This window comes from Camellia sinensis, chromosome 14, assembly GCF_055761805.1.
Source record: "Camellia sinensis isolate YWXY chromosome 14, ASM5576180v1, whole genome shotgun sequence".
NCBI classification, from domain to species: domain Eukaryota; kingdom Viridiplantae; phylum Streptophyta; class Magnoliopsida; order Ericales; family Theaceae; genus Camellia; species Camellia sinensis.
Window position 1 is genome coordinate 70,880,935 of NC_138974.1, and position 23,035 is coordinate 70,903,969.

Genomic DNA, 23,035 nt, shown 5'->3' on the forward strand with positions numbered 1-23,035 from the left:
TTTTGGCCCCCCGGTGGCCTATTTTCAAGCTTAAGTGTGAAAAAGTGCATTTTTGGACTTAGTTTTCAAACCAGGAGTCCCGTGCTAGTTTCGTAAGTTTTCACAACTCACATTAGCCCCTCCCGAAGTGTTTGAGGTGATCCCCGGGGTGTCTCATGGCTGTTGCACGATTTTGGCGCCCAAATGTCTATTTTTAAGCTTAAGTGTGAAAAAGCACATTTTTTGACTTAGTTTTCAAATTGGGAGTCCTGTGTTAGTTCTGTAAGTTTCCACAACTCACATTGGTCCGTCTCAAGGTGTTTGAGGTGATCCCCGGGCCGTCCCGTGGCTGTTGCACGATTTTGGCCCTCGGTGGCCTATTTTCAAGCTTAAGTGTGAAAAAATGTATTTTTGGACTTAGTTTTCAAACCGGGAGTCTTGTGTTAGTTCCGTAAGTTTCCACAACTCACATTGGTCCCTCCTGAGGTGTTTGAGGTTTTTCTCGGACCGTCCCGTAACTGTTGCACGAATTTGGCCCCGAAGGTCTATTTTCAAGCTTAAGTGTGAAAAAGTATATTTTTAGAATTAGTTTTCAAACTGGGAGTCCCGTGCTAGTTTCGTAAGTTTCCACAACTCACATTGGTCCCTCCCGAGGTGTTTGAGGTGGTCCCTGGGCCGTTCCATGGCTGTTGCACGATTTTGGCCCCCAGCGGCCATTTTCAAGCTTATGTGTGAAAAAGTTCATTTTTGGACTTAGTTTTCAAACCGGGAGTCACGTGTTAGTTCCGTAAGTTCCCATAACTCACATTGGTCCTTCTCGAGGTGTTTGAGGTGGTCCCCGGCCGTCTCGTGGCTGTTGCACGTTTTTGGCCAACGAATGTCTATTTTCAAGCTTAAGTGTGAAAAAGTGCATTTTTAGATTTAGTTTTCAAACCGGGAGTCCCGTGCTAGTTCCATAAGTTTCCACAACTCACATAGTTCCCTCCCAACGTGTTTGAGTTGTTACCCAGGCCGTCCCATGACTGTTGCACGATTTTGGCCCCCGGTGACCAATTTTCAAGCTTAAGTGTTAAAAAGTGTATTTTTGGACTTCGTTTTCAAATCGGGAGTCCCATGCTAGTTCCGTAAGTTTCCAAAACTCACATTGGTCCCTCCAGAGGTGTTTGAGGTGGTCACCGGGCCGTCTCGTGGCTGTTGCATGATTTTGGCCCCCGGTGGCCTATTTTCACGCTTAATTGTGAAAAAGTGCATTTTTGGACTTAGTTTTCAAACCGGGATTCCCATGCTGGTTCTGTAAGTTCCCATAACTCACATTGGTCCCTCCTGAGGTATTTGAGGTGGTCCCCAGGCCGTCTCGTGGTTGTTGCATGATTTTGGCCCACGAATGTCTACTTTCAAGCTTAAGTGTGAAAAAGTGCATTTTTGGATTTAGTTTTCAAACTGGGAGTACCGTGCTAGTCCCATAAGTTTCCACAACTCACATAGGTCCCTCCCGATGTGTTTGAGTTGTTCCCTGGGCCGTCCCATCGCTGTTGAACGATTTTGGCCCCCGGTGACCAATTTTCAAGCTTAAGTGTGAAAAAGTGTATTTTTAGACTTAGTTTTCAAACCGGGAGTCCCGTGCTAGTTCTGTAAATTCCCACAACTCACATTGGTCCGTCCTGAGGTGTTTGAGGTGGTCCTCGGGCCGTCTCATGGCTGTTGCGCAATTTCGGCCCCGGTGGCCTATTTTCAAGCTTAAGTGCGAAAAGGAGCATTTTTGGACTTAGTTTTCAAACCGGGAGTCCCGTGCTAGTTCCATAAGTTTCCACAGCTCACATTGGTCCCTCTCGACATGTTTGAGGTGTTCCCTGGGCCGTCCCATGGCTGTTGCACTATTTTGGCCCCTGGTGGCCTATTTTCAAGCTCAAGTGTGGAAAAGTACATTTTTGGAGTTAGTTTTCAAACCGGGAGTCCTGTGCTAGTTCTGTAAGTTTCCACAACTTACATTGGTTCCTCCCAAGGTGTTTGAGGTGGTCCTGGGACCGTGTCGTGGCTGTTGCACGATTCTGGCCCCCAAAGGTCTATTTTCAAGCTTAAGTGTGAAAATGTGCATTTTTGGACTTAGTTTTCAAACCGGGAGTGCCATGCTTGTTCCGTAAGTTTGCACAACTCACATTGGTCCCTCCCAAGGTGTTTGAGGTGTTTCCTGGGCCATCTCATGGCTGTTGCACGATTTTGGCCCCCAGTGGCCTATTTTCAAGCTTAAGTGTGAAAAAGTGTATTTTTGGACTTAGTTTTCATACCGGGAGTCCCATGTTAGTTCCGTTAGTTTCCACAGCTCACATTGGTCCCTTCCGATGTGTTTAAGGTGTTCCCTAGGCTGTCTCGTGACTGTGGAACGATTCTATCCCCCGAAGGTCTATTTTCAAGCTTAAGTGTGAAAAAGTACATTTTTGGAATTAGTTTTTAAACCGGGAGTCCCGTGCTAGTTTCGTAAGTTTCCACAACTCACATTGGTGCCTCCCGAGATTTTTGAGGTGGTCCCCGGGCCGTCTCATGGCTATTGCACGATTCTGGCCCCCAAAGGTCTATTTTCAAGCTTAAATGCGAAAAAGTACATTTTTGGACTTTGTTTTCAAACCAAGAGTTCCGTGCTAGTTCCATAAGTTTTCAAAGCTCACATTGGTCCCTCCCGTCATGTTCGAGGTGTTCCCCGGGCCGTCCTGTAGCTGTTGCCCAATTTTGGCCCCCGGTGGCCTATTTTCAAGCTTAAGTGTGAAAAAGTGCATTTTTGGACATCGTTTTCAAACCGAGAGTCCCGTGCTGGTTCCATAAGTTCCCATAACTCACATTGGTTCCTTCCAAGGTGTTTGACGTGGTCCCCGGGCTGTCTCGTGGCTGTTGCACAATTCTGGCCCCCGAAGGTCTATTTTCAAGCTTAAGTCTAAAAAAGTGCATTTTTAGACTTAGTTTTCAAACCGGGAGTCCTGTGCTAGTTCCATAATTTTCCACAGCTCGCATTGGTCCCTTCCGACGTGTTTGAGGTGTTCCCCCGGCCATCCTGTGGCTGTTGCACAATTTTGGCCCCCAGTGGCTTATTTTCAAACTTAAGTGTGAAAAATTAAATTTTTGCACTTAGTTTTCTGACCAGGAGTCCCGTCCTAGTTCCGTAAGATCCCATAACTCACATTGGTCCCTCTCGAGGTGTTTGAGATGGTCCCCAGACCGTCTCATGGCTGTTGCACGATTTTGGCCCTCGAAGGTCTATTTTCAAGCTTAAGTGTGAAAAAATGCATTTTTGGACTTAGTTTTCAAACGGGGAGTCCCGTGCAAGTTCCGTAAGTTTTCACAACTCACATTGGTCCCTCCTAAATTGTTTGAGGTGTTCCACGGGCCATCCCGTATCTATAGCACGATTTTGGCCCCTGAAGGTCTATTTTCAAGCTTAAGTGTGAAAAAATGTATTTTTGGACATAGTTTTCAAACCGGGAGTCCCGTGTTAGTTCCATAAGTTTCCATAGCTCACATTGGCCCCTCCCGACGTGTTTGAGGTGTTTCATGGGCCGTCCCATGGCTGTTGCACGATTTTGGCCCCTGGTGGCCTATTTTCAAGCTTAAATGTAAAAAAGTGCATTTTTGGACTTAGTTTTCAAAACAGGAGTCACGTGCTAGTTTCGTAAGTTTCCATAACTCACATTGGTCCCTCCCAAGATGTTTGAGGTGGTCCCTGGGCCGTGTCATGGCTGTCGCACGATTCTGGCTTCCAAAGGTCTATTTTCATGCTTAAGTGTTAAAAAGTGCATTTTTGGACATAGTTTTCAAACCGAGAGTCCCCTGCTTGTTCCGTATCTTTTCACAACTCACATTGGTCCCTCCCGAGGTGTTTGAGGTGGTCACTGGGCCGTCTCGTGGCTGTTGCACGATTTTAGCCCCTACTAGTGGCCGGTCGGCTGCTGCTGGTGGCCGGTCGGGCACCCTTTCCCTAAACTTCTTTTTTTGCTGCAACAGAGAGCAAACAGAGGCAAAACAGTGTATTCTCAAGGTTTGTGTGTACTGTTACTCTTCTTATCATTACACAAGCTCAAAAAAGTGCAACTTTTGGTCTTCAAACCATCAACCAAGCATTTTCAATGCATGATGGCTATGGAACCAAACTTGTACAAGCTCTATGAGTGCAAAATAAGACTCAACAAAGCCACAACCCTATCATGTATGATCAAGGGTGATGGCAACCAAGGAAAGTGGCACGTTTCATCACTTTGAGTATGAAACGTCCCATTTTCCTCGTGTTCGAATTAACGTCCGATCCGAACACATGCAATGTAACACAAAAGATGCCTTATCTTGCCTTTTTTACTTGTTCATTTTTGTTTACTCATTTTAGATTACCAATCCATTCTTTAATCGATTAGTCCAAAAGGTGAGTGTCCTCTAATTAAAAGTAGGCTTAAACCACAAGTGTCTTGAGCGTGAAAGAGACCTCATGCTGTTGGTAATGAACTTTCGAAGGAATTAAACCATTAAGTATGAATGTCTCCATTTCATACTCAAGCCAACAAGGGGTTCAAAGCCACTTTCAAAATAAATGAAAGAGTGAAGAATAGAGGGAGATTGCAGAGATTTCAGTGCTAAAATGGAGTGTAAAATGACACTAAAACATGCAAGTAACTCATGCAATTCATGTTTAAAAGCCTAAAACATTAAGCTAGTGAAGCCTCTTCACACTACAACCGCACAATACAAGTCTCAAAGGACCAAACCAGCTCAAAACAGAGTTGAAATCAGTCAAAACAGTAGCAAAAACAAGCTGAGATTAAGGTACAAAATGCTAGAAAAACATACTCACATGTTAAGCTATCTAGGCATGCAAACAAGACACAAGGAGGGGAGGCTACCCCCTCCAATTTTGGACTTCAAAACAAGGTTTTTGCCACTGAAATAACTCTAAATTTTAGTGGTTTAAAGGCCCAAAAGGTTTGATTTGAATATGCTAAAAGATGGTGCAAAAGTCTACACAATTAAGCAACAAGAATGGTGGATCACCCCTTAGCACAAAATAGCCTCAAACCATCATGTTAAGCCTAAAAAAAAATAAAGTTTTTTTGTAGTTGAAAATCAGCTCAAAAACGATACAAAAGGATGGCAAAATAAGTAGTCAAAGCAAGTACACTATGCAAGTGAACTACCTCTTGAAGCTCAAGCACAAAATAGCTTCAAATTCTAGCTCAAACCTCCTTCAAGAGCTCAAACTAAACTCCAAAGAACCTTAGCTCAAAGGTGAGAGTGTTTGGTTAAGGCTTGATGTGCAAAAGTGTAAAGAAACAAGACTTTAAGGCATAAAACAAGAAGAAAAAGAGAGAGAGAGAGAAAGAGAATTTTAGAGAGAGAGAGAGAGAGATAGAGAAATTTGATCCAAATTTTCTAACCCCTCCAAATGGGGGAGAGCACCCTCTATATATAGAAAACCAAGGTTGAAGCTTGAAATCATCCTACCATACACGTGTATGGAGATGCACTTCAGTGAACAACAGTTGGCACAACTGGCAAACAAATATCTGAAAAAAAGAGAGAAATGGCTGTCGGCCACCACTGGTGGCCAACCAGCCACCAACATAGCCGATTGGCAACCACTGATGGCCAACAGGCACAAGTCATGGCCGATAGGCTATGGGGCTAGCCGACAAGCCACCCTCTCCTCCAGACTTGAAACAACAAGCTCTTGGTCCACAACCAAGCACAAAGCAAATAAGGTTCGAAGGCTCAAAGACGAGGCACCCAACCAAGATCTACAGGCACTCAAAAGGAACACGAGCATACAAAATCATTGAGTGTTCAAACGACGACGTCCAAGTCTTGAGAACGGTCAAAAATAGGGTGTCTATAAGTGTATTTGTAATTCATCCCCAATTTTTTTAGTCAAAAAATCAAAAGTCATTGTCATAACACTTTTTTTTTCTCTATATTTTTTATAAAAATTTAAAAGATTACTGAAATAATCTATTCCTAAATAAGGTTTTAGTTCAGTAATTCCTTTTTTTTGTTCTGTTATGGTGGACCCTCACTAACCTTTGTGGTTTGTGCTAACACATGATCTGAAGCGTTTTTTTGATGTGGATTTAGTTGGGATCGAATAATTTTGTTATGATATTTATATATATATATATATATATATTAGGGGTTGGATTCTCTTCAGTCTGTGATCAAACTGGAGGGTACTGTTAGGCTCATGGGGGCCTACCACGGGTCTCATTTCGATAATCTGAACCATCAAATGTGTAGAACTCGTCAAGTACTATATATTTGTAAACAATCACGTTGATCAGATATCGATAGCTATGTAATCAAATCAGTTTTGTATAAAAAAAAAATGAATGGTGAAAAAATAAACAATTGACAAAAATCTGATCCGATGAAATAGCTATCGATATTCGATCAATGTGATTTTTTACAAGCATATAATACTCGACGGGTTCTATACATTGAACGATTCAAATTATCAAAACAGGACTTGTGATGAGCCTCCATGAACCTAACAATACCCTCTAATCTGATCACAGATTGAAAGAAGGCCCAGTTTTTTTTTTTTTACTTTATTAATGTAAATTCATATGTGCTTATGTTGTTTCACCGATATAATTTCTTCGGTCAATTGGGGAAAAAATAAAAATTAGATGATTCTATTCATGGCTGACCAGTTTTGCTCTGTACTTCCGTTGAAAAAAAAAATCACCTAAGAATGAATTAATTTTGAAAAAAAAATCAAAAAAATAAAATAAAATAATGTGACTTTTTTAATTATATGTCAAACACCTAAATAATGTAGATGACGTGATATTACTTTGCATTTTTTTTATTATTATTATTGGAGGAACGGACACTTGTGGTTCGCTTTAATGCCATGTGAACCGCAAGTGAAATACCATGTGATGCAAGTGTTAGATTGGATTAAAATTCTTTATTATAGATCTATGTGCAATGGATTTTCTTGTGGCAGTTCAGCAGTTTAAGTTTACCACCAAGGATCCTCTAGAGTGAAATTTTTTTAAAATTTTCTAAAGTGCTACAGTGTATGGTTGAGATTTATTGGCAAGTCACATCAGAAAAATTGATGTCACTTGCCAGTAAATCTCAACCATACACTGTAACACTTTAGGAAACTTTAAGAAAAAATCACTCTAGAGGATCCTTGCTCTAAGTTTACAGTTGAAACAAAATAATTAATTTTAAAATGTGTAATTTAAAGATATTATTTTACTTTAATTTTAAACTTAAACCAAAAGATTATATAGATAGATTATTTTACTTTAATATGTCTTCTCTCTTGTTAGATTCATAAAATGATTATATAGATAGATTATTTTATAAGTCTGGACGCACTATCTCTTAATACTATACAACAATCCATAACTTATCACACTTACGTTGGGTTTGAAGTTAAGATCATACCACGTGCTCTGAACACTGGTCATTTGGTTTAATCACATCAAGTGACAACAGAGACTCAAATCCAAGTCTTTTAAGTGAAAAAATTCAATTGTTTACCAATCAACCAATCTTTTTGCTGAGTTGCCATTCAGCAAGAATATTGCAAAGAAGAAAACCAAAAAGAAAGAGAATTCAAGTGGGAGTTGGATTGCCTTGGCAAATTTGTAATAGTACCAGAAAAAATGACAAAATTTTAAATTTGATATAGAAGACAAATAATAATGAAAATACCTCTTCTGTTATTGATTCCAGAAAAAAACAAGACAAAGTTCACATTTCACAAGAAACAAAAGCCAGTAGGCCTGTACCAACTCTCAACTGCTGAAAATGAAAGCAAACAACACCACTCAACACTCACCCCCCACAGCATTGAAACCATAAAAGTCACATAATAAAGCACAGATGCGAGATAGAAAGTGAATCTTATATTAGATCTCACCTCTCATTCAAAAGATTAGATTTCACATCTGTATTTCATTTTGCGAAAATCTTTTATATTTTCAATACGGACATCAATAATTCTTAGTAATCTGTGGTGGGGAGCTGCTCATGAGTGCTAGGGGAAATGAAGATGAGTTCATAGACCAAAGCCGCGATTGCGGAGCCGATGAAGGGGCCAAGCCAATAGACCCAGTGGCTGTCCCAAGTCCAGCTGACTACGGCGGGACCGAAGGACACAGCTGGGTTCATGGACGCGCCATCGAAGGCACCACCGGCTAAGATGTTGGCACCCACTATGAAACCAATTGCGATGGGTGCTATGATACCCAAGTCACCCTTTTTGGGATCCAGGGCTGTGGCGTAGACTGTGTAAACCAAACCAAAGGTCATCACTATCTCGAAAACCAGTGCGTTCCATACTGTCACACCGGATGATAGTGAAAATGCTGATGTTTCCTGCAGTATTAATATCAAATTAGTCAAATTAAAAAAAATTATTGGACTGCATTTTTTTTTGTTATTCACCACCCAATTGTATAAAATTTGTCGATAATTTTTCCATTTGTGTGATGTTTTGTTTGTCATTTTTGGATAGATTTAACTATACAAATTATTTCTAAAATATATGATTTGTTAGTACTTTAGTATCTAATTTTCTTATTTTTAGTTGTTAAATTGTAAAAGCTGAGTTTAAATTTGGATAAACTATCAATAGGTTCTAATAGTTGGATTTACTTCCTATCAAATCCTATTAAAAATAAGTTGTAGTAAATTTTTTAGTAAAAATAATTTTTTGTTATGATATTTTTTTGCATGTATCACTAAAAATTAAGAGTAATGATTCATCCCCCTTTTCCCCCCACCCCCTTTGACCCCCTCTCTCTCTCATTGGTTACCTTTTCTTTTTCTTTTTCTTTTTTTTCCTGCTCCTCCAATCACCCCTGCCACGTGGCAAAGGGGGTGAGGGGGTGACCCCCAAAAGGGGGTCCCAAGCATTATTCAAAAATTAATAATCAGTCACTTTTTTGTCATATTTTTACAAATTATAGCTAAAACTTACAATTAGTGACTTTTTTGTAACGAATTTTTCAAACTGTCTTTGAAAGTTGAAAATTGGTGACTTTTTGTGATAATTTTTTTGAACCGTCACAAAAACTTATAATTAGTGATATTTTTTGTGACAAAATTTTCAAACTGTTGCTGAAAATTAATAATTAATAATGTTTTTTAATAGTATTTGATGAAAAACGCCATTAATTCTCACATGATCTATTGACAATAAATTCACCTATTAAGATCTACACGTAGGAACCCGTTAAAATTTTCCAATAGTTGTCTTAATTAACTGGAACTGTGATATTTTCATAAATTATAAATAAAATGTAATAAAATTTAAAGATTGGCTACCAAAATGCAACCAACTACATATTTTGGCACCATATGTGTATTTGGTTTTTGTGATTTTGTTGAGTGTTTATGTAAAATTCTAAAAATCCCAAACTCTCGTTAACTGATAGACAGATACTGCTATATATGGATCATTTAAATACACCATTTTGTAGTTTGGGAATCAAACTGTTTAATTAAAAAAAAGAAGAGCAGAAACTAAAATACAACAAAACACATGCTTTAAAAATAATTTATGTAGTTTAATTTTATTTTTTTATTTATCATTTTAGCTTTTTCTAATATTGTGAGTTGACTAATGCTACCAATTCAAACAAATATATCTCAAAATTCTTAAAAAAAACTACGTTTGACAACTCACATTAAATACTGAACTCCACCTCACAATAAATATAACGACAAATAAAGGTGGAACCCATTAACTAACTGTGTATAAGTATGTTTTGTAGATAATTTTTAAGTACATTTTACACTCACTCTTTTTATTAATAATTTATGGTTGAATTTAGATTTTTATCCATTTGTCTTACCAGTCCCCCAGTAGCGAACTTAAGCAACAAGCAAGCCACAACTGATCCAAGACATTGAGCAATCCAATACAAAATGCTTCTCAACAATGTTATATGACCCCCAAGAAATGCACCGAATGTCACAGCCGGGTTCACATGCCCCCCTGAAATGTTAGCCCCTACCGATACCGCTACGAACAGTGCAAAGGCATGGGCCAAGGATGCGGCCACAAGTCCTGCTGGTGTTGTCGACCCACCATCTGTTAGTTTGCCTGTCAAACGAGAAAAGAGTTAAACTTCACACCTCATAAAAATTGTACCCTTCAAAGCAATTACATAATCAGAAAAAAGGAAAAAAGAAAAAAAGCTTAAATAATGCTTACTGAAAGCCATGCCAGCGCCTTCACCAGCAAAAACAAAAATGAGCATGGAAATGAACTCGGCTAGAGCCGCTTTCAGGGCATCTGGCTGACTAGCCTCAGCTGGGCTTCCCACCGCAATTCTTGAAATTGGCATTTTTCAAAATTAAAATTTAAAATTTTAATTAAATGACAAAAATTGAAAAGACTATTTCCAGTTGCAAACACCCCCTTTCTCTGCTTGTTTTTGGTTCTTTCTATCCAAAGTTTTATTAGTGAAGCCTATATATAGCGTGGTCTAATGATGACCGTTGTGGAAACCGGAATAGCCGGTTGGTATCCGGTAACGGCTAAATTCCAGCGTGAAAATAGGAAATTAAGGAAAGGGAGCCAATTGTAATTGTCTGTGTTTGGTTCATGTGACGCCACGTGTACTTGAGAATTATGTGGACCGTCCAAAATTGGCTGACGCCGACCAAAAATGTTTGAGGCGAGTAGGTCCCTTTAAATGATTGTGTAGTAGGTGCGTATTTTTTTGATTAATTAACCGACATTGGGGATTGTTTATATGGTGTGATTGAGACCATCGTGGTTAGATGCGCTGGCACTACTCTCACACATCAGTGCCACGTAAGGATCAGATAATGACCCCCATTGTCTATAAAAAAAAAATAAATAAAAATTATTAGGTGTCTAGGGATACATATGTTCTAATTTTTAATCAATTATCAATTTTCATTTTTTCTTTAACATTCTCATCGCCCACAGAAATCAGTAGATACTACTTTCTCTTCCAATCATATCTAATTTGAAAGATCAAATGACTGCCTGAAGCACCAAATAACTTCCCTATTCATGGAAATCATGGGAAGGTGTTGTGACTTGTGATAATGATGAGTTTGTTTAGTTACAAAAATAAAATAAATTTGTTTTAAAAAAAATTAAAAAAAAAAAAACTTAAAAAGATTTCACTGTTGTTTGGTAAAATATATTTACAGTTTTTAAAAAAATGAACTTGAAAAAAAAAATAATAAAAGTTGTTTTTAGTTTATGTGAAGCGTTTTGGACCTGGAAAAAAAAAAATTAATAAACCTTTTTTTTTTTTTGAAAAAATTATCAAATACATTAATTTTTTAAAAATAGAACTACTTATAAGCATCAATTTTTAATTTTTAAACTAAATAAGCTGCTAAACAAATTTTGTCAAAGAAGCGTGAAAAAAGTTGTCAAATAATTGTTAAATTTACCAACTCTCTCTCTCTCATGAAAAATTATTATATAGGTTCACATTATATAGGTTCACTTTATATCTCACGCGACATGTCCTTTTAATTCTATTAATTACATACTCGTTATTTCTTATTTCTTCTCTTATGTATTACATAAAACAAGTAATAAAATTAGAAAGACACACAATCTAATTAAAATTCTTAGAAGACATGATAATTCCTCCTCTCTCACACAATCTTCACTACTTTGCTTCAATCATATCCCATTTCAATCATCTACAACAAAATGAAGATAGCTTATGAACACTCTTTTAAAAAGAAAGCATTATCACGAATTTTCTCTTCAAGAAAAGGACAGACAATGTCAATATTTTCTCTCTATTTTATTTTTTATTTTTTATTTTTTTCACTCCACGTAAAAAACAGTCTAAGATGCTCTGTTAGATGGACTAGAAATTAAAAACCCAAATGAGTTGTTACACTTGATTGAATATTGAGTAGGTAATGTGGGGGAGATAGTGGACTTACTAACCAAATTTAATACAAACCCATGTATGATTTATCCTAAACCAACCACACCCCTCATCCATTTTCCTATCATGTAATTGATGATTTAATCAGACAAACAATATTATAATTTGAGCTTATATAAAACTTATAATAGTCCAAATCTCTACTCGTCTTAATCGTGTCGGGGAATATGCTTGATCATATGGATATTAAAGAATGTCTTTAATCTCCCTCTCTAATTTCTTTATATTATCTACTAATTAATTTATGTTGGACGGCTGAATGGACAATATGATGTTTTCTCTCTTTTCTTTTCTTTTCTTTTTTTTTTTCATTTAATTTTTTTTTCTTTTCCTTATTATTTGGCGCTTTAGAATTTTTTAAAAGGAATGCGACTACGTCAAGGTCTATCAATGGATCCGAGCATGATCTCAATTTACTAAGGCTTTGCTTGAAAAATTGTCTATTTTAGTCATCGTTTGGCAAAAAAAAAATTAGTTGGCTTTTTAGAGTTGGAATTTTTTAACTTAGGACTAAAAAATTCGTTTGACAATTTTTTTTTTGACTTTTTAACTTTTGTGAAAAAAAAAAGTAAAATGATTATAGTTTAGATGTGACATTTTATTTTATTGACTTATTTAGTCTATTTTGTCTTTTATATTTTTTTAGTTCTAATTGAGATAACTAAACGAAATCTTAATTGGCTATTTGACTTTTTGACTATTTTAACTTGGATAAAATAGTTATATTTTGAAAGTTGATTGTTTTTTTTTTTTTTTTTTTTTAGGGACCCCAAATAAATTATCAATTTTTCTACCAAACCTCTGTGGGACCCACATACATGTGATTTGTGTGGATCTCACACCCATGTGAGAGGTTTGATAAAAAATCTGATAATTTATTTGGGATCCATAGCATTTTTCTTTTTTCTTTTTTTCTTTTTTATAGTTGATTTGATAATTGTGAGAAGAAAGTAAAAGATTAGATATAACATTTTATTTTATTAATTATTTTGATCTATTTTATCTTTTAGTGAATTATTTTAACCCAACTCTATTTTCAAACAAGGCCTAAACTGGACGATTATGGTAAGAAAGTTGGAGACCAAAAATCCATTGACAGCATGGATCTACTAAAACCTAATGATTAATGAAACAAAATTGAATAAATTAAGGTTAGGGTAAACTATTAACAGATTATAATAGTTAAACAAAAATGCTTTGGAACCCCAGTTTTGAAGGACTTCCAGTGACCCCCAGTGATGTGGCAGCATGTGATTGGTTGAAATTTTTTTTTTTTTTTCCCTTTCCCTTGGTCCACAACCCCCCACGTGGAGGTGGGGGTGCTGGGGGTGCCTCCGTACTGGGGGTGCCAATCACTGCTCAATAGTTAAATGTAATTTTTATTAAGGTCTATTGAAAATAAATTTGAATAAAATTATTACTATAATTAATTTTTTGTAATGATTTTTTACAAATATTGCTAAAAATTGACAATTACGGACTTTTTTGTTATGATTTTTATAAATTATCACTAAAACTTATAATTAGTGACATTTTTTTATAACGAATTTTTAAAATTGTCGGTGAAAGTTGAAAATTAGTAACTTTTTTTTTTTTAAATTGCCGCTAAAACTTATAATTGTGGTATTTTTGTGATAAAAAATTTCAACTATCGCTGAAAATTAATAATTAGCGACTTTTTTTTAATAATATTTGATAAAAAATGTCATTAATTATCAGAGGTACTATTGAACAATAAGTCTACTTTTTAGGAGTTACATGTAAGTCCTATATATACATGACTCAATTTATTTGTCTTAAATATATAAATATTTGATATAAATAAAGAACTTGAACTGTTTTCAATTGAAGTATTCCAACTAAATAGTTCAATCTAGTCCATTTTGAGTTTGTCTCGATGATTCAAACCATTTAATGTGTAAGACTCGTCAAGTAATTCATTCTTCTAAAAAATCACATTGATTGGATATCGATAGCCACTTGATCATATTACATTTGTAACAATAGTTTATTTTTAAAATCATATTTATCATTGACACAAATTTGATCTGATCAAGTAACTATTGATATTCGATGAACATAATTTTTTTACATGAATAAAGAACTTGACGAGTCCTATACATTGAAAGTTCGAATCATTAATGTGAGCTCAATGGTGGGCTCACTAATGCCCAACAGCATGTCCTAATCCAATTTCGAACCGAAAAGAAACCACAACCTAAAATAAACTATGAACTCCACTTTTACCCATAATTAAGGGGTTGTTTGGGATATCCTAAATAAGTGTACTTTTTGACTTTTTGGACTAAAAAGTTGAAGAAAAAAAATGGTTGTTTGGGTTAATTTTTTGACTTTTTATGAAAAAAATATGTATTAAAAAATTGTATAAATTAGTGTATGTGAAAAGATTAGGACTGTGAGTTGTACGGTCGTACTGTCTGCGCAAGTTGAATTGATGCTAAGAAATGGTTGCCTACTTTTTGGGCATTGCACTGGACGGTGCTATTCGGCCTGTGGGGGCGATCACAAGTCCCGTTTTGATAATCTGAACCGTTCAATGTGTAGAACTCATCGAGTACTATATGTATGTAAAAAATAACGTTGATCGGATATTGATAGCTATTTGATCAGATTAGTTTTTTTAACCATTAACTATAACATCATCTATTTTTTTATACAAAACTGATTTGATTATGTAATTAACGATATCCGATCTAGGTGATTTTTTACAGATATATAGTATTTCGACGAGTTCTATACATTGACATGTTCAAATTATCAAAATGAGACCTGTGATGGGCCCCCATGAGCCAAACAACAGTGTATAAAAATTGCACCCCAACTGTGCAATTTTTCTAAAAAAACACAGCCACAGATCTGAATCGGTTAGACTGAGTTGTAATTTTGTGTGTAAAATTTAGGGATGGTTTAGAATGATCTAAATAAGTGCACTTTTTGATTTTTTATGAAATATGGGTTGGATATGGTTGGGTTTGAAGTGATGATGTATAGGGGTGATGCGACTTAAATAAGATGATGTAACTAAATAGAATAATGACTTTTTTACTTTTTGACTTTTTTAAATGATGACAAACAAGACCTTATTTATTTATTTATGGTGAATAGTGATAACTTTTTAACTTTTTAAGTAATTTTTTGACTTTTTGATTTTTTTTGGGTATCCCAAACCAAGGCTAAATGTAGTTTTTTTTTTTTTTCCATGAATAATTAAATTGAGCCGGATTGGCTATTTCTTCAATATGTTGGATTTGGAAACCTAGCCACAGCATCGTGTTGTGAGCTCGTTGGATTGTTTTCTGAATCTATTTCGATTTAGTTAAACCGTTCATATCGTAAAATTTGTCGAGTAGATTATTTATGAAAAAAAACTAAGTCAATTAATATCAATAGTCTTGTTAGCTATATATTTTGTAAAAGCCAGTTACAGTCTGACACGTGGCAGAATAAGGGTATTATTGGAAAATAATTTAAGTCTCCAATCCTGATCGTACACGTGGTGATGATAATTGGTTCTCACATGGTCTGAGCAACATTGGATCAGTAAAGAAATGCAAGGTGACGTGGCTTCAACGGTTACTCATATTCAAATTCAAATACAGGAGGGAAGCCTAACTGCAAATGGTGGCATAATGTAGCTACTTCTAAGGCAACATGATCAGCGATCATGGAGGGGCAGTTCGACGGTTCGAAGAGCAGTTCGAAGGTCATCTTTGACAAGTATAAATAGCAGAGAGACCCCCAGGAAAAGGGACGGAACTCAGATCATACACACCAGTCTTTATTTCATATTTTTACTTTCCAGTTTTACATTCCTGTACTTTCAATACCTGCACTTTACATATCTGCACTGCACTTCAATTCATAGGAGTAGTCTCAAGTAGATTCAAGTGGACTGTTGCTGTAAACCTCTTCGAGGCTGAGCTTGGACTATTGTAAGTTTTTCATTTTTATGAAATACTTCCATTGTTCTTCATATTAATTGTTATTTCTCTTAATTTCTCCTAAGTCGAGCCACCAGTAAAAGTCCTCTTCATTGAGGCTGAAAGAACTAAAACACAATCGTCTGGTAATTGGTTGGCAATCACAATTTCTGTAAGGACTGATTGATCCTTACTGGCACGCTCACATTCACAAAAATACCCTTCGAAAAGCCAAAAAGCCAACATATATTTTTAGCACGCCCGGTGGGACTATTAAAATATGGCTAGACGAAGACGACAAGGAGAAAATGAACGCTTGGAAGAAGGCGTAGAAGGAGAGGTAGAAATACCTAATCTAGAGGATAATGTGGTAACATATCCTGTGGAAACTCCCATGTTATCAGAACCTTTGGTCGAACAGACCAGTACTTCTGGACAAGAACCACATGCTCGTAGTATTGGACGAAACCAAGGAATTGGACCATCCACCATTCCATCTACTCAGCCAACAAATCCATGGGATGGCTTAGTAGATGCTATGGGACAACAACTAATGAACACAATGGAAAAATGGGCAACATCCTTCTTGGATCGAATAAATAATCACCAACCAACAAACACAAGACACACGAAGGAGGTTTTAAATGTCCCTCAGCAAAGATTGGCTAGAGATAAACAGCCTATGCAAGTTAATGGACATTCTAATGGTCAAACTAATACCCAAAACTTTGAAAGACCATCACCTCAGTCTTGGTATGAACCTGTTTCGAGGCCTGCAGCGGGCCAAAATGCCTCAGTACTCAACAATGAAGCCACACAAATTGGTGGACCTGGCCAAATACAAGAAACTGGCATAAGAACGGTTACAAATCCCATGTTCAAAGCCATACCTGGTACTAGGGGGTATAATAATCCTTTATTCGAATTCATACCCGGGGGGTTGGAAGGTTTTCCCACAAATGGAAGGGATACAACATCTGTTCCAACACCTTTTGCAGGTCCTTTCACAGGACAGGCTCAAAGGGGTTACCCACACCCCCAACAGCAACCTGCACCACAGGGGCACCCAGTCCCAAATATGCAACCTTATGGACCAAGAGGACAACAGGCACAAGTTTGCCCACCAAACCCTGTGTTTGTCCCTCCAGTAGTGGTTCAGCAAGCACAAAATTTGGTTCCTAGAGACCAGATTGCTGATATTGTTAGGGAGATATGTGGACCAATGGCTCGGGGGGTCCAGACTCCTATATACAGAAAACCATACCCAGAATGGGTAGATAGGGTACATGAATACCCAAGAGGATTCAGAATACCAGATTTTACTCTATTTTATGGAACTGGAAATCAGTCAACTGTAGAGCATATTGCTAGATTTGCTGCTCAATGCGGTGAATTCACTAATCATGATTATATGAAACTGAGATTATTTCCAAATTCTCTGACTGGAGGAGCATTCGTATGGTACATCAACCTTACACCTGGGTCCGTTCAAAATTGGCAACAGATGGAAGAGGCATTCCATGCCCAATTCTTCTAATCAGAGACAGAAGTTTCCATGGCAGACTTGGCTAGATTGAGTCAAAGGCCTGAGGAAAAGGCTACTCAGTTTATTGCCAGATTTAAAAGGGCTCGGAATAAATGTAGAGTCATTCTCCCAGAGCCAAAGTTTGTAAGATTGGCTCAAAACGGTTTAGAGTTCAGGCTTCGAAAGAAGTTTGATTCAACTGAGTTCAGGGATTTGGTCGAATTAACCTATAAGGTGTCTAGATATGAAGCATTATTAGAAGAAGAACAAGATCGAAATAATGCCTCGTATAAGACATATTATAGAGATCCCAATTATGAAATCGATGCAGCAGAGATTATGGGCAAAGAACCTGTAATTTGTGAAGCATTGATTCATAAAGACACCACCATCGACCAGCAGTTTAAAAAGAAAGATTTCCACAGAAAGTATTCTTTCGATCTGGCAAAAGCAGATGACATTTTTGACCATCTGCTTGCAACCAATTTCCTTAAGTTACCAAAGGGAGTAAAATTGCCATCTCCAGATGAACTTAAAGGAAAAATATATTGTAAATGACATAACTCTTGGTCTCACTCGACTAAAAACTGCATTGTTTTTCAAGACAGGATCCAGGAGCAGATTCGCAAAGGAAGTCTGAAATTCCCAACCAAAACAGAAAAGATCATGGGGATTGATAGTAACCCGTTTCCAGAAGTTGGAGAAGGCATAGTTAATGTGGTTGTACCAAACTTCCAGAATCTATCTCTGCAGGAGTTGGAAGAGGTCAACGTGCAAATGCATACTGCCAACCAGACAACTGCTAAGAAGGAGACTAGAAACCCACCAGCTATTGGACAAGGTTTTTCACATCAGAAGGAGCAATCTGACGAAGAAGCACTAGATGACAATTCCTTGGAAGCAGCTGTAATGCAGAGGATGTGTCCCAGGTGCAGACTGAGTCATAAATGGTTGAGGGGACTTCCAATTGATGGAAAGCAATACTACAGAGATGTTCAAAGACATTCTAAGCCAACCAATGCTTACAACAAAAGGCCGTATCCAGGTAGTGATAGGCAGCGACCATCAATGGTTGAACCTGCAGTGGACAGAATGCATGCTAAAGGCAAGAGGTCCTTGTATGAGTCTAGACCACCTAACTACTACAGAGTAGAAAGCAACCATTCTGAAAGAAGATTGGGGAAGAGTTCAGGTTAAGGGATTAAAGCCAGGGATTGGCCTCCTAGACTAACCTCACGCAGAACTGAAAGTGGCCACTTTCATCAAAGGCCAGAAACAGACTCGAGACATGAAGTCAGGAACAAGCATCTACCTTCACAGCCAGTTTCGAAGGCGGTTTCGAAAGTAGAAAGAAACAGTTCCACATCTGGATCAGTAGGGTCGTGGGTGCCTGGAGTCCCAGACTGGTTTGTAATGCAAAACAAACCTAGGGAAGTGCTTGCTTATGGAGATGTTGTAAACCAAGGCAGGATGATCAAGCCTCCTATGGTGGCTCCGAATAACTGGGTGCTGCTTAAACACCCAAAGACGAGGGAACCAGACATGGTCCCAGTCATCTTAAGATCACAGAGGAGAAAAATTCAGCGTAGGTACACCCAGTACCAGAAAGATCTGAAGGAAAGTGGAGAAAATTCTTCACCAGTCAAAACGGAAGGAAGGAAGAACCCAAAGTCAGACCATGCTCCAAAGCCGGTTCCACAGAGCAAAGTGGTTTGCAGCCGAGAACAATTGGCTAAGGTTCATGCCGAACTAACAGCCAGAGAGAAGGCTAGTTTAGCTGGATTGGAGAAGGCTCTGATGGAGAGTGATAGTGAGACAGAAGAAGAGATTGGCACAAGTCAAAAGAAAGAAATGATGGAAGAAGAGATGTTCGAAGCCTTCATGGCTGAACAAACGTTTCTGACTAAAGAGCCAGTTGAGAAAGATCCTTCGAAGGGATCAGTTAGCAATGAAATACCAGAATGCATCATGCAGGATGTTTCTGAGGAAGTCGATCAAAGTGACCAAGAGGGGAAACAGGTACAGCCAGCCATCCAGTTTGGCTCGTTTCTCCCAGTATCAGTGAACATGGTACACATACTACCACAGGAATTCCAAGCTGGAGATGAGAATCAAGAGGGGCAGGAAGCTGATCCAGTTCAGATCTCTAGTGAAGACTCACAAGCAAGTATGGTGCAAGATAATTTCGAAATGGTTACCCCGATGGAAGATGAATATGAGAGCGAGGAAGTGGTAAGCATCAACCTATCGTATCCATTCGAGTATCCCTCGAATTCCATGACACAACATGTTAAGCCTTTGTACATCAAGGCTTTCTTCGATGGGATACAGCTGAATCGAGTCCTAATAGACAATGGGGCAGTAGTAAACTTGTTGCCAAAATCTTCTTTGAAGAAACTAGGGAAAAGGAATCCCAGGTTGATCCCGACCAGCACAACCATCGCTGGTTTTGCTGGAGATAAGCAAATGGCTCAGGGGATTCTACCCATTAATTTAAGTGTGGGAACCAGGGATTGCATGACAGCATTCTTCGTAATCGACAGTAATGCTAAATATAATGCTTTACCTGGAAGGGATTGGATCCACACTAACAAATGTGTGCCTTCTTCTCTGCATCAGAAAATCATGATGGCTTTAGGCAATGGAGAGACAGAGGAAATCGATGCAGATCCTCAACCCTTCATAGCCTGTGCAGGCTTTGCGGAGGCTAAATTGTATATTGAGGGAGTGACACTGCTCAGTATACTGATGAAAGATGACGGTTCAGCCGAAGTGACGGCTGATGAGGAAGTGACACACTTGAAGCACTTAGTCCAAGAAAGTGCTGGTGAAGAGGTCGTTCTAAAGGATGACAATGATGCCTGGTTATAGGCAAAGAAGTGAAAAGCAAGAAGCCACATCCTTGGCTCTGATTAAATTCTCAACATTGGATGTAGAAGCTATAGTCTAGAGAGTACAGGAGCAAGAAAGGGAGGCCATGATACTCGGCTGCAAGCAGAAACAGCAACAGGTCAGAATTTTGACCCTTGAGAAATATTGTGCATTGGACATTGAGACAAAAGTCCAGGAGATACAGGAGGAGGATGCTTTATGGACAGATTTTGTCTATGAGGAGGAGGGCAAGGATGTTGAACTAAAGAACCTAGGAGCAGAACAAAGCAAGAAGGCTACTTCGAAGGTTGAAGAAATCAAGGAAGAAGATTTGGTAAGTCCTCAGGCACAAGACCCTTTAGAAGAAGTAAATCTAGGGGAAGGTTCTGTACAACAGCCCACTTATATAAGTGCTTGTTTGAATGCTCTGGACAGAAACCAGCTATTGGTTGTTCTGAAAAAATACAAAGATTGCTTTGCATGGTCTTATAATGAACTACCAGGATTGGATAGGTCATTAGTGGAACATAGGCTCCCCATGAAGCCTAATTTCAAGCCTTACAAGCAGAAACCAATGAGGATGAGTCCAGAAGTAATTCAGAAAGTCAAGGAAGAGATCCTTAGACTCCTCAAGGCAGGTTTTATTAGAACAGCCAGGTATGTCGAGTGGCTATCTAATATTGTGCCTGTAGTCAAGAAGAATGGCAAAATGAGGGTATGTATCGATTTCAGAAACTTAAATCTGGCAACTCCCAAAGATGAGTACCCTATGCCTATAGTGGACTTGCTGGTAGACAGTTCAGCAGGTCACCAAGTCTTGTCAATGATGGATGGGCATTCCGGCTATAACCAAATCTGCATTGCAGAGGAAGATATCCACAAGACAGCATTCAGATGTCCTGGGAATATTGGCACCTTTGAATGGGTTAAAATGCCATTTGGTCTAAAGAATGCTGGAGCTACATATCAAAGAGCCATGAACACTATCTTTCATGACCTCATTGGAGGGTATTTAGAATGTTATATTGATGACATTGTGGTTAAATCCCAATCCATGGAGGAGCACCTGTTTCACTTAGAAGCAACCTTTGAAAGAATGAGAAGGTTCAAATTAAAGCTCAACCCTCTTAAATGTGCCTTTGGCGTATCATCTGGAAACTTCTTGGGTTATGTGGTACACAAGAAAGGAATACAGATTGACCAGAACAAAGCCAAAGCCATCATTGCAGCCAGGCCTCCATCAAGTAAGAAAGAATTGCAGAAGTTCCTTGGATAGGTTAACTTTCTTCGAAGGTTTATTTCTAACACTGCAGGGAAAACTAAAGTATTTTCTTCCTTGTTAAGGCTGAAAGCTGAAGAAGAATTCGTGTGGTCAGCAGAGCATCAAATTGCTTTCGAAGGTATCAAAGCCTACTTGGCTAACCCTCCAGTGCTGATGCCACCAAAGGGGAACAAGCCCTTGAAGTTGTACATAGCTGCAGCAGAGGATTCATTGGGAGCTTTCTTGACCCAAGACAACAAAGAAGGCAAGGAGCAAGCTATTTATTACCTTAGTAGGTTTTAAATTCTTGTGAATGTAAATATTCAGCTATTGAAAAGCTATGTCTTGCTTTGTATTTTGCTGCAATAAAATTAAGATATTATCTTTTGCCTACAACTGTCTTGGTAATTGCAACCACAGATTTGGTTAAATACATGTTATCTAGACCAATGTTGAGGGGAAGAATTGGCAAGTGGATACTTGCCTTATCATAATTTCATCTAGAATATGTCCCTCAAAGGGCAGTAAAAGGGCAGGTTTTAGCCAATTTCTTGGCAGATCATCCATCTCAAACAGAGAACCAGGAGATAATGGAGCTTGGTATGGCTAATGTTGAGCCATGGCAGATGTGGTTTGATGGGTCGAAAGCCAATGGTTTAATTGGAATTGGTGTTGTAATAAGATCTCCACAAGGGGTAGAAACCACACATGGTTTCAGAGTAGATGAAGCCACTTGTTCTAATAATCAGGCTGAGTATGAAGCCTTAATAGTAGGATTAGAAATCCTTATTGGACTACAAGTACATGCAGTTGACATATTTGGAGACTCTCAATTGGTGGTTAATCAAGTGAAAGGGATTTTCAAGTGTCAAAGCATAAGTATTTTGCCATATTATGTTGCTGCATTACATTTGCTTTCTCAGTTTCAAATAGCAACCCATGTTCCAAGATTCTTGAACATTAGAGCTAATGATGTGGCTCAAAAGGCTTCGAACTTCAAGAGAAAGGATAATTCTCAAAGGGACATAAGTCAGACAACATACCAGAAATTGATACAACCTTTGAATAAAAGGAATATGGTCTTGGAAGCCAACCATAATGACTTACAAGAACAAGATTGGAGGCATCCAATAATGCAATATTTAGCTGGTCCATCTTCGAAGGCCAGCAGGAAGGTCAAATTGCAGTCCATGCAATATATGATATATGGTAATGCTCTTTACAAAAGAGGGGGAGATGGCTTATTGCTGGAGTGTTTGGGCCCAAAAGAAGCATTAACAGCCATGGCTGAGGTTCATGAAGGCATCTGTGGCGCTCATCAGCCTGGTGTAAAGATGAGATGGTTGCTTCGAAGGCATTCCTATTATTGGCCAACCATTCTTAAGGACTGCATCGAATATGCAAGAGGTTGCCAGGCATGCCAAAAACATGGCACAATAAGGCATGTGCCCATAACTGACTTACATGCAGTAGTGAAGCCTTGGCCATTCAGATGATGGGCCATGGATATGAT

The 23,035-nt window shown here is 38.1% G+C and overlaps 1 protein-coding gene across 1 annotated transcript; it reads right to left on the minus strand.

Moving 5' to 3' along the window:
- Positions 1–7,665: 7,665 nt before the first annotated feature.
- Positions 7,666–10,632, minus strand: LOC114296677 (aquaporin TIP1-2). The gene is made up of 3 exons (XM_028241002.2): positions 10,187–10,632; positions 9,825–10,075; positions 7,666–8,343 (listed from the first exon to the last, which is right to left on the minus strand). Exons 1-3 carry the CDS (start codon positions 10,317–10,319, stop codon positions 7,969–7,971), a joined length of 759 nt encoding a protein of 252 aa, XP_028096803.2. The 5' UTR covers positions 10,320–10,632; the 3' UTR covers positions 7,666–7,968.
- Positions 10,633–23,035: the final 12,403 nt, after the last annotated feature.

Excerpts from the sequence above, each read along its gene's own strand:
- LOC114296677 (XM_028241002.2), bottom strand. The coding sequence starts at position 10,319 with ATGCCAATTTCAAGAATTGCGGTGGGAAGCCCAGCTGAGGCTAGTCAG. Across the intron at positions 10,076-10,186 it reads AGGCGCTGGCATGGCTTTCA|GCAAACTAACAGATGGTGGG; the intron begins GTAAGCATTATT and ends CTCGTTTGACAG. Across the intron at positions 8,344-9,824 it reads AGTTCGCTACTGGGGGACTG|GAAACATCAGCATTTTCACT; the intron begins GTAAGACAAATG and ends TTAATACTGCAG.